At 44.6% G+C, this 11,648-nt stretch overlaps 1 protein-coding gene across 1 annotated transcript; it reads right to left on the reverse strand.

Moving 5' to 3' along the window:
- Positions 1 to 967: 967 nt before the first annotated feature.
- On the reverse strand, positions 968 to 10,745 carry STON1 (stonin 1). The gene is made up of 4 exons (XM_010145492.1): positions 9,099 to 10,745; positions 8,506 to 8,803; positions 1,418 to 1,620; positions 968 to 1,042 (listed from the first exon to the last, which is right to left on the reverse strand). The coding sequence occupies exons 1-4, from the start codon at positions 10,743 to 10,745 to the stop codon at positions 968 to 970; spliced, it is 2,223 nt and encodes a 740-aa protein (XP_010143794.1).
- Between the last annotated feature and the right edge of the window lie 903 nt (positions 10,746 to 11,648).

Consider the following 11,648-nt stretch of genomic DNA (forward strand, 5'->3'; position numbering starts at 1 on the left):
TTAGATGTTAGTCAAAGCCACGGCTTCTGCAGTTTCCAAGCCAACATCTGGAACTTGCATCCTAAAGAAGATCCAGGGCAAACGGCAGCAAGCAGCCACTTCTTCAGTTTGCAGGGAGAACTCTGCACTGGGGTGTAAATTCTCAAAGCTTCATCAAATGAAATGGGCCTGGGCTGATTTACGCTTGCTGAGGATCTGCCCCTTGTCTCACCTGCTGCAGCAGAGAAAAATATTTGTCTAATGCTGGCATGGAAATTTCAATCACATCTTCCATATGTTTTTTTGCCCAGGAGATTACTTTGAGTGAACCTATAAAGTGCTGGGGAGGAAACTCACAGCCACAGAAATATGAAGAATATTATTGTGGAGGAACTTGTCCCATTTTACCAATGAAATCACCCAGTTTCCAACTCATTAATCGAGGCTCTTGTCAAGAATAATATTACGACTTGTTCTGTTCACATATATTGAGGGGAGCAGAAACATGAGGGACTTCAGTTTTCAAACACCACTGAAAAATGTAATTGGTCCTGCTGGACCTTACATAGACGCTGGTCTGCACATAAGCACTCTGGCAGTTGTTACTGCTGAACATTATATGTCCAAGTGACGTGAACTCTTCGAGTGGTGCCATTAGGTTTCAGTATGGAGTATGAGATCATTCCCAAGTCAGACACACAGCAGGAAAATAATAGATTACCGACAGTCAATTAAGTGCTCACATCCTGCACCTCTTTACAAGGAGACCTTACTCATACCAGGATTCTCATGACAGGAAGTTTACTTTAACGCAGCAGGCCATTCAAACAAGTACTGATTTGCAGAATCAAATCCAAAAGCGCTAAAAAAAAGAAAAATTCAATGACCATGTATATCCCAACTAGGTCACTGAGCGTCTTCTCGCGATTGAATTTCCTGTGTAAATTGATTGCTACTAATATCCAATGACGGTGCCTACTGTCCGCTTTTACTGCATTAGGCAGCTGCCAGCCTTATCTGGATCTTCTCCATCGAGCCTAATCCACTTCTTTTCAATTTCAACCTGTAGTTAGAAAACAAAAAAACCCAGGTAGAATTAGCAAATAGTTGGGCACTGAAAGTGTGAGCTGCAGCAACTGCACAAATAAAAGCTTTGACACAGAATCAAAACATTTCCAGACCCAACATATTTCAATACCACTGCTCCCAAAAATAACTCAGCTGAGGAAAAACAACACTGCATTTGCAGTTCTGTTTTAAAGCATCATCTTTGATCAGACAAGGAATTATGTTTTAATGATTCTTTTGTTCAAAGTCATTACCACAAGCACATACAAGGTATGTTCAAAATACAACGCACATTCACTTTGCAAATACTGTATGGGGGAGCGGGAGAAAGAAGAGGAGGCAAATACTGAGAACACAGCCCTGAAAATACCTGGCAATTGTAAAAAGCTTTCTGCACCACGTGTTTCTGGGGCTGCAGATCGCTCTCTATGCCCAGTGACTTGACTTCTGTTCCTGAGGCACAGGTGTCATGAACGACGAAATGGACAGTAGCAAATGGATACCAGTCAGACGGTATCTCCTGGTCTGATCCAAGTTCCAGTTTGTAAGACAGGCTGTGTGGATGATCGGAACCTGAAAAGAAAAAAAACCACCACACCACAGTTAGTTATCTTCTCTTTGTTTACAGTACAAGGTCAATCTGCTAGCAAGACAGAACAGCTCTATCTTTTATTAATGCAGAGCTGTTTTCGTGACGCAAGATTATTCCATCTGTAACCTTTTGTTGCTTGGGCATAAGGTGGCCCCTTACTCGTTTTTCTGCTTCAGCGCACTCTTCACAATCATTGCAGTTTTACAAATTAATTTACAGATGCTTTACCAGATCCTCCCAGCTTCTGATTGAGAGAGGAGTATTAAAACTTAGCAACTGGTTGCTAACTCCAAACTACTACAGAAGAATCTCAGTTTTCCCTTAAAAATACATTTCTTACTCATTAAAAAACTGGAAGGCCTCAGCTTACCCAAGGCAGAGGTGCTGCCCCACCTGCTGCAGGAATTTTACTGCAGTGTTGACTTCAAGTACTAGAGCTATCTTGTGTAACATCAGTTATTACAGTGTGTCTATGGCAGGAAGATAAAGGCGCTGCTCAGGGTGCTGCTCAAACAAGACATATCCCAGCTGCCGGGATAAGCGCTACCTCAGCTCCCTTTCTAGCTTGGTTTGTTATAAGAATATACCTCATTTCTTCCAAATAAAGTAACTGCCACGTTAAAAAGCAGAATCAAGACGGACTGCCCATGTAGCTCCGTTCTAAATCCTTTAGCCCAGCCTTAGACCCTAGGGATCACTTGCTTTAGCATTTCTTCGATGTGGCAATGGTAAGGGAAATGATTTCTCCTCCTGACACACAGGCACGTCAGGGTGGAAAGCCCGCTTTCCAAAGAAACCGAGATCAGCAGGTTCACTACGTGCATGAAAGCCTCTCCACGTTCTTCAGGGCAAAAAGTAGTAATGGTGTAGTTTCTCCTTTCTCCAGGATTTTAAGCATCAGCACAGACAACTACCTACCATTCGGCTGCAGGCAGAAATAAAAGCAGAGAAGGATTGGCTGTGTTTTGGCAAAGGCAAGCCTGGCAGCGTGTATTTGGTTTTCATCCGTTACACTGAATGGGACCTCAAAGTTCAGGAAAAATGTCCCATTCTTTATGCACTGGGTTCCTCTGGTGGCTGGAATCAATTTCATATCGGAGTGAAGGAAATACTGAAGATGGAGTTAAGATACACTGAGTTTTATCCATCCCGTGGGAAAAAATGCCGTAATGCTCCACATCCACAGGCTCACAGGCATTTTGTAAGGCAAAAATAGATTTAAAACGTTACATCTTCATTGCTCCTGGGAGCCTTGGGCTGGGTGTATCTTCTGGCCTGTGCTGCAAGTTTTCCCCGCAACCTACCCCATAGTCTGCCCAAATCAGTTCTGATTTAGGAAATAATTTACATTTGAGCAGTTTGATGGACAGACTGCTGCGTGTCTCTGACTTCATCAGAACAAAGTCTAATACAATAAAACATCCTCCAGATTTCATTCCAAGTCCGGCATAAAAATAGGTCCTGAAGAAATAAAAGCTTAAAGAGCATGACATTCATGCTTGTCTTAATCATACTCAATAAAACATGTAACATTTTGTTTTCCTTTTGACTGATTATATAATTAATATTAGTAGTCATTTTCAGCTGGGCACCATCTTGTCTAGGCCGTATTTTTCCCAAGAGAAGGTTGGACCAGGTGCTCCTCGAGGTGTTCTATGGTTCTATGAGAATTCCCTCCCTTTTCCTTGTTGTTACACTCAACAGCACAGTTAAAACTTGACTGCCTGGAAGAAAAGGTGAGGGAAGGGGAGAAGGGAATAGGAAGTGTCCTGTGGATTACCAGGCCCTGAATTTCATTCAGATGGGGAGGTCTCCAACTCTTTTTCTCCCCCATTCCTTCTTCCATGTTTAATAACAACAGTAACCAGTACCTTAAAAAGCTGTTTGCTGACTGCAAGCGTTCCTCTCTCTGTTCAGTGGACCCCAAGGCACGCACACAGAAACGCAGCAGATTTACAGCCACGACTCTGGACAAGGAGCATGTCACTGGCTAATTTACAAGCATCCCCTGAAGACTGGCTTCCAGCAGTACATGGAATTCGATCCTTATCCTAAACGCTGCTCTTTTACATAACTAGTTGTAATGTGCAGAGAAAACCTGAACTGGATTTCAGAAAATAATAAGCTGGCCGTGAAGATTTTGCGATGTCTTTAAAGAAATGTGTTTCACAACGGAGGAGGAACAACCATTCCCCTCGTGGGACTAGCTGCTGCCTTCCTTCCACCCAAGCACGGCTCTAAGACATGCTCCTAGGGAAACGGTTACAGAAACTGTAGGAAGAGATAATACAACTTCCACTCGTAAATGCGAGGGCAGATCCATAAAAGGGACTGGTAGGGATCACTGCAACAAAAAATGTGTAGGTACTGAGTTTGGGGAATGAAGCTCCCCTAAACAGTCCAGTACAATAGCACCTGGAAGGTGAGTTGGAGGAAACAGGTGCCCAGCAATGGCCATCGCTGAAGCCAGTGCAAAGGGGGAGGGGGGACATCAAACCGAACAAGAAGCCTGGAAAGACTGGATGGAAAAACTGCACCCTTCCTTTCAGAATCTGCAACCCACCTGCCACACCAGTCGAGGCTCAACAAGGCTTACAAACCCCCACACTTAAAAAATTAGAACCACCACCCGAACTGTGGCCCATGACCACGAACAGCAGCACTGTCACCTCCTTTTTATGTCACAGCCTCCCGCGTAATTCACTTGCGCAGGAATTGGGCTCAGCTATCCAAACTGTGGCCCACGTAGAGACACGACCACCTGGACTGACGATACCAGATCACTCCTGGGGAGTGCTAATTTGGGGAGATAACTGAGCTTTAACTAGCTAACTTAGGAGACAGAAACCTTGCGGTTTAGGTGTCTACACAACTTAAGACTTTTGTGAAGAGAGAGACTTAAGTCTTTACTGTTTTACATCTGAAAATCTGGCTCTTATTTCCTTAAAATGTTCCAAATTCTTGCTCTCTTACTCTGAAGAATTACAACAAAAAAGCCAAAACAAACAAAAAGATGAGTAAAACTATGAAACTAGATTCAAACTGTCATTTAGCATTCATCTAACACTTCACAGGCAATTAATCATCTCACTCTGCTGCATCTACTCACACCACTTAGCCCTTATTCACCCGTATGAGCAGTATTCAAGCAACCGTGATCTGAGAAAGGCTTATAAAGCCAAGCAACTTAGGCCAAAATAATGCGCTGGTTATTTACGTCGTAATTCTAATTTTGCCAAAATAGGTCCAGCTCTAAAGGTCTTATTTTGAACATGAAAACATCAGCAGTTGCTAAGAGTAGATTTCCATTAGCATTGTTAACAGCTCCTGCAGCTGTGTCTAAATGGGTGCATTTATCCAGCACTCCGGGAGAACTGCTCAGGAAATAGGGGAGTGGGGAGGTACCGCCACCAAGGAGTAGTTTGCAGCGATGCAGGTGCCAGAAGGAGGTGGCTGGGCAGGGATGGATTCCTCCTGACAAAGTCGTGGCTTGGAGTTTCCACCTAGGCAATTTAGAAAACAAGAAAAGCGGCAGCTGAAGGTTGCTGGGAAGTGCATCACCTCCCACTCTGGAGCCCATGCTCAGACGCTAAAAGGCAGTGGCAGGGCTGCCAGCAACCACAAGCTCCCCTGGCTCCATTTCTCTGGGATGCTTATTAATCACTGCTTCCTCAGCGTGACTCATGATGCAAAAGAAAAGGAGAAATACCAGCTGAAGAACTGTTGCTTTACACAATGGCCTGAGGATGGAGAAACACCACGGAGCACAGATTTACACAGCGAGAGATTAAAACTCAGCATTTCGAAGTGTGGTCTCTCCGCAGCTGCCTGAGCGACACAGGTGCACACAGCTTCTCCAGCACAAAGTGTCACCCCAGTACTGCGCTGAAATCACAACGTGTTCTCAATTTCCTTATACTATGTCCAGATTTCCCAAACGTAGACTCAATTTGCAGAAATTTCATTGGATCAACCCTTTGAAGTCCATGGCTTTTTAACTTGTTCGTTGGGTTGAGGGTTTTTTAATAATGCAAACGCTCTGGCTCCAAACTCTCTGTTTATATATCAGAGTAAGCATAGGCAGCTTTAAACATCTCACAGGGTATCTCACAGCTCACATCGGCTTCGCTGCGCCAGCACTCTTCCAAGAAAGCACTTCAGCAGAACCCAGCGGATCCGCTGGTGCATATTTTGGTGTCTATAAATGAAGTCACGCTATAACTACAGGCAATCTTTCCTTTTCCTTCCCACTTCACACCCCCCCCCTCTTCCAAGAAAGCACTTCAGCAGAACCCAGCGGATCCGCTGGTGCATATTTTGGTGTCTATAAATGAAGTCACGCTATAACTACAGGCAATCTTTCCTTTTCCTTCCCACTTCACCAAAGGCTTTTTGAAATCAAAAGCCTTGGCATATTCTTCTCCCTGTGGTAAACTTACTATGAAAGTTTACATACTTCTATCAGTTTGACTGCCTCCAGATTTTTGGCACGCCATGGGACAGCTCTATTTTTAAACTGAGTACAGAAAATTTTACAGAGAGGTTTAAAATTTAACCAGGCAGTATTACTACCAAAATGTTTTTTCAAACACACGAGCGTTTCAAGGATACAAATGATTTTGCAGATCTCAGACAGTGGAATTATTCAAATGTCAAAAGTTTAAGCTACTGGTAGAAAATAATGTAAAGCTGTAGAATGCCAAAAAACCCCAGTTCTTACTTTCAAGGAATATAAACCTGAAGTTAATTGTGCACATCAAATTCTAAAGTGAATAAACTGCAGGGAGTTAAAGACTTTGGAAGACTTACAATCAAAATTGCCTGACTAAATTGATGACTTGATTTTGCAGAAGCAAACCTACGTTAAATAGCAAAGAATACTAGAAGCTACCCAGTCAGTCCCATAAGCCTCGGGAAGACACCTGGGTCACAGCAGCACGGTGCACATCCTTGAAAACCAGAGTGCAGGACAACCGTATCTACAGATTTTGAATACCTGAAGGATCTTCACCCTACTAGTTCACCTACATCTCTCCATCAACTCGCCTGCCCTCTCTTTTCTACTCTCCCCATCCCCTCCCTTACTGCCTCCTCTCTCTCTCTGTCACCTCTCTCCCCTCACCATTAATTCTGGCTTGGCTCCTTGCCTTGGGTTAGCCCATCTGCTGATGTTGCGTCTCCTCTGCTCTCCCTCTGCACCCTCTTCAAGCAGACCGTGAGACACCCAGGTTAACACCCAGTGTGTAAAAGGAAGGGCTCAGCCAATTCAGGAGAACCTACACGGCATTAGCCACAGGTCCAAGCCCCCAACAGCTTCTCCCAAAACAAAAGAAGGGGGAAAACAGAGAAGCCATTAACACAGCGTCACCTCTGACTCTGACCACAGCGGCGCCGGGGCTGTTCCTCCTGCGGTGCGCACCAAGGGGAATCAAAGGGCACAACTGCTCGAGGTTTGCGAGAGCTCACTGCCTAAGCGAGGTCCCGTCTGCACACAGAAGGGACCGGTACTTCCCTGCAGCTCTCATCTGCCAGCGGCCAGGCAATAACTCATGCTCTCACAACAGCCACATTAGCACGTTAATGCAGGATGCTTTCAAATGCTGTTTTAATACCAAAACACAAACTATTTCACACATAGACTCAGGATAATATTCCCTTTTCATTTGCTCCTGCCTCAGTTTTTTCTGTCAATCTGTTACTTCTGCCGCTGAAATATCAATCAGAACTCAAGTATCAAAGTGTAAAAATATTTCAAAAAATAAAGTCATATTTACCTAAATGACAGGTCAGATTAAATATAACTTACAATTAGTTAAAAATGAAGAAAAAAAATGTATTTTGCTGTTTGTATTAGTTTTGCATGCTAACTCTCACCTGCACACCCATCTAGCTGTCAGAACCTGGGAGTGGATATGTCAGCTTCGTACTAGCGTACCTGAACCCAGGACTTAAGAAGATTAAATCTTTTCTAGACATTTTAAAGAGGTAGTTACAACACTAAGAAGACTAGACCAATCCACTTGTTAATATTGCACACTTACCCCTTTCTTAAAAGTACAGATTTTACAGACGTTTTAAGCAAAATGCTTTACTAGATTCCCATATCTTACACAGATTCCCAACTATTTTACTTAGTAGGAAATTAACAACTTCCATGTGCACAACTATAAACTTAGTTGGTTTCACTGCTGCAAGTTTTTAGTGAGGTACCACCACCGCAAAGAAAGGGGAATAAAGTGGGAGGCATTTTTTTGTCAGTGCAGTTATTGCCATAAACATACAACCTCAGTGCACAAGCCCATACAAAAGGTAATAGATACGGCTTTGCAAAAGCACAGTCAACTTCCCAACAGCAGGTTTGACCACAGTATCTTCTAGTTGTACCTACCATTTCTTGAATGATGCTCAAAAGCCAAGACCCAACAGGTGGAGTACCACCTTTTCTATTAACTGCGTAATACTCGGCGGGCAAATAATTTTATCTACCGGCATTTACTTCCCATCCCACCGCTGCCCTGGCGGTATACATGGAGCATATTTTGCTTCCCTCTTTCCTACTACAGACTTGAGGTTTACTCAGAAGTATGAGATCCACCTCCATGATACTGCACAATTATAATTACTGACAATAATACATCAGCCTCCATCAAATAAATTAGGAAAATGACCTTTAAAAAAAACAAAAAAAAACAAACAAAAAAACCCCACACACAACTATATTCTTTTTCCTAAAAGGTTACTCCAGCTTTTACCAATACCACCACACAGATACAAACCCAAACTCTAGAAGGTGATGGAGGTACACAAGCATAAAACCAGTGAAGACAGGCTCCCAAGCCCATCATTTTATAGTGCAAATTATTTACTTGAGCTCTTGTCTGGAAGCCTGTCTATCTTCCACACAACAGCCCTATAGGCACTCTCGTATTTTGCTGTTCCAACTGAGACTTGTATTACGGGATCAGATTCCACGTTGTGTAAAGTGCCAAGGCATGCTCTCCTATTCATTTTTGCTTTTAGGGACTTCTGCCTTTGGAGGTTCATGGTCCAAAGTGCTTTGACCCACTGTGTGGGAACAGGAAAGTGTATCATAACGTTTTCGCAGTATTTCACAGAGGGTGAACGTGTTGGGATGGGAGCAGTTGAAGCCATGTTTATAAAAGCCTGAAGTTCAACATATGCCCCCTGAACTTTTCGCAGTATTTCACAGAGGGTGAACGTGTTGGGATGGGAGCAGTTGAAGCCATGTTTATAAAAGCCTGAAGTTCAACATAGGCCCCCTTAACCGCTACAGCAGCCTTCACAGAGAAGGGAAGGTCTTGCCCATTATACCGTGTCCTGAAACGCATCAGTTCCAGTCTACATGCATCCGGGGGCACAAACTTAATAATTCGTGATTGCTCAAATTCCTGCACTTTGACACAGTTATGGAAATGGCATTCGAGAATATTATAAAAGCCTGAAGTTCAACATAGGCCCCCTTAACCGCTACAGCAGCCTTCACAGAGAAGGGAAGGTCTTGCCCATTATACCGTGTCCTGAAACGCATCAGTTCCAGTCTACATGCATCCGGGGGCACAAACTTAATAATTCGTGATTGCTCAAATTCCTGCACTTTGACACAGTTATGGAAATGGCATTCGAGAATATCAATCCATTTCTTCTCCTCCTCCTTCTCGAAGTAACGCTCGTCCCTCTTCTGGAGCTCCAGGTCATTCAGGGTTAGAAAGCAGTCGGCACTTCCGTTCACAAAACACAAGCAGTAAATGTGCGTGATGACAGCGCTTTCTACGAGTTTTCCTTCTACCTTGGTGACTTTGCCCCAAAAGTTATCCACTATTTCCAGAGTCATTTCTTGCTCTTCATAATTCCTCTTTTGTCTAGGAACAGCGGGAAGTTTCATAAGCTCTTCCTCAACCGTTTCGAGGAAGTCAGTGAAGTCGTTATAATCTGTGGTGCCCAGCTTTAACATCTGTTCAACCTCCGGCTCGTGGATCACTTCTGCTTTGGGATGATACCTCCTTTTCTCTGTGTAAGACACGCACTCGATCTTCACGGTATGGATTTTTCCTGAGACATTATAGCTCTCTAATTTGGGTTCAGACAGCTTACAGTGTGGCTGCAGCTGGAATTCCTTGAAAGGTTTCTCCAGGCCCTTTTCGTAATACATCTGCAGTACCCCTCCAGCTAGGACACTAAGGTAAATAGGGCCCCACTGCCGCGACGACATCATGTTCTTCTTTTCAGGAATCCTCAGCATAAAGGGCCACCCATCCACTTTCCGGCTCCTGAAGAGGCTGCGTGGAACGGCAGGGGAGAGCTTGTGCCACGCATGACCGCTGGAGACAGGCGGGCTTCCCGTGGCCTCGCAGCTATCAGCTTGCAGGTGTTCAAGCCTCTCACAGATGTAGCTGAAGGAGCCCTGGTTAAGGCTTTTCTGATCATGGCAAGTTTCTTTGTCTTTAGGATGACAGTTGCTCTTGTCAAGTGCTTTACCCTTCCTGTGCATGCTAACGTTAGCTGGTGACGTGCTGAGCGAGCATCCTTCCTTCCAAAAAGGACTGGAAAAAGCGCAGTCACTCTGGAAGTAAGGGAAGCACTCTGGTGCCGACGACAACTCTCCTAACCCCTCACAGCCTCCTGGCGAGTTAGGGCTTCCTTCATCTATTGATTTGGAGACTGAAGTCTCAACGGAATGGTCATTAGGCGAGATGTTGAAAGGAAGGTTACTTGTTTTCTGCGAGGTTAGGGATGAGCAACTCCCAGGCGATGGAAGAAGATTAATGTTTGATGGCCGCTCAGGGATGGGATAAAGGATATGCATCCCAGGCTTTGGGATGCACAGACTTCCTGGGTAGTCTCTGGTAGGTGTAGTAAGTGGAGAGTTGCTGGGGGGTCCAGGACTTAAGTAGAAGTCAACCACAGGAGATGAGAGCGGAGTGCTGCCTGTAGAAGAGGACCTACTTGAGGACTCATGCACGCTAGAGAGATTGAGTTTAAGGCCATTTGCTTTACAACTACTTTGATTATCAAGTGATTTCTGAGGTGATTGGAAGAGTGGCTCATCATCAAAGGTGACCCAGTTTGCTGGATTTGTGGAACACATCCTGTAGGAGAAACTTGAGGCACTTGCACACGTATCTCCTGCAAACCATCTACAAAGAAACAAGAGAGATGAGCAGAAATAAATTCTCTTGAAAGATGAAACAAATCCAACCCTTAGAAAATTCAAACCACGCAAAGCTCAAAAATTTCAGGCAGTTCACAAATCGAGTGTACTTTGTGTTGCACATGTATAATCTGAGATGTGTAGAAATGGATAAATTGCCCACGAATCCCTGCTCTCCTGGGTTGGGGATTGAAGGGAGATTTAAGTTTTATGGCCTGTTCAGAGCATCTGAGGTATGCAGGCTCTGGATCGGAGAGCGCAGAAAGTCCCACAGTGGTACAGGACCGCCTGCGTAACACTTTCTACTCCACAGCTTCCGTGTAGCTTAGAATATGGGCAGAGATTTTCCACAGTAGGCATCTGTTCCAGGTGTGGTTTCCCCTCCTTCCCACATTAAGCAAAACAGCACATTACCAAGAAAGGTGCAGCTATTTCCAGAAACAAAATCAGGAGGGTGAGAGGGGATTATTTTTGTAGTTGCTGAAAAGCTGTAGCAACGCAGTGCTCATGGCAAAGGTACACGTGCTACAGCCACTGGGGTTAAACAAGCCCACCAAGATAACACATGCAATGAGCGGCTGGTTCCTGAGGTCGCTCCATGGCAGATGTTCTCCTCCCACAATGGACACAGGCAACAGGGCAGTTGCATGAGCATCCCCAGCTGAGGGGCAGCGGGGAGCGTGTTGTGGCCCATGACTCGTTACTCACTCCATGCTGCTATCTGAGGTGCCTCCTGCCAGGAGCAGCTTGCGTAGACTGGTCCCGGATGCCTTCCAGAACTGGGCAGGAATCACTTCACATCAGTTCCTTCAACCCTGACTAATGCTCTTAGAGACTGGG

Source organism: Buceros rhinoceros, unplaced genomic scaffold (assembly GCF_000710305.1).
Source record: "Buceros rhinoceros silvestris isolate BGI_N320 unplaced genomic scaffold, ASM71030v1 scaffold26521, whole genome shotgun sequence".
Lineage (NCBI taxonomy): Eukaryota > Metazoa > Chordata > Aves > Bucerotiformes > Bucerotidae > Buceros > Buceros rhinoceros.

Excerpts from the sequence above, each read along its gene's own strand:
- STON1 (XM_010145492.1), bottom strand. The coding sequence starts at position 10,745 with ATGTGTTCCACAAATCCAGCAAACTGGGTCACCTTTGATGATGAGCCA. Across the intron at positions 8,804-9,098 it reads GGGCCTATGTTGAACTTCAG|GCTTTTATAAACATGGCTTC; the intron begins GCTTTTATAATA and ends GTTGAACTTCAG. Across the intron at positions 1,621-8,505 it reads GCTTCCAGACAAGAGCTCAA|GTTCCGATCATCCACACAGC; the intron begins GTAAATAATTTG and ends TTTTCTTTTCAG.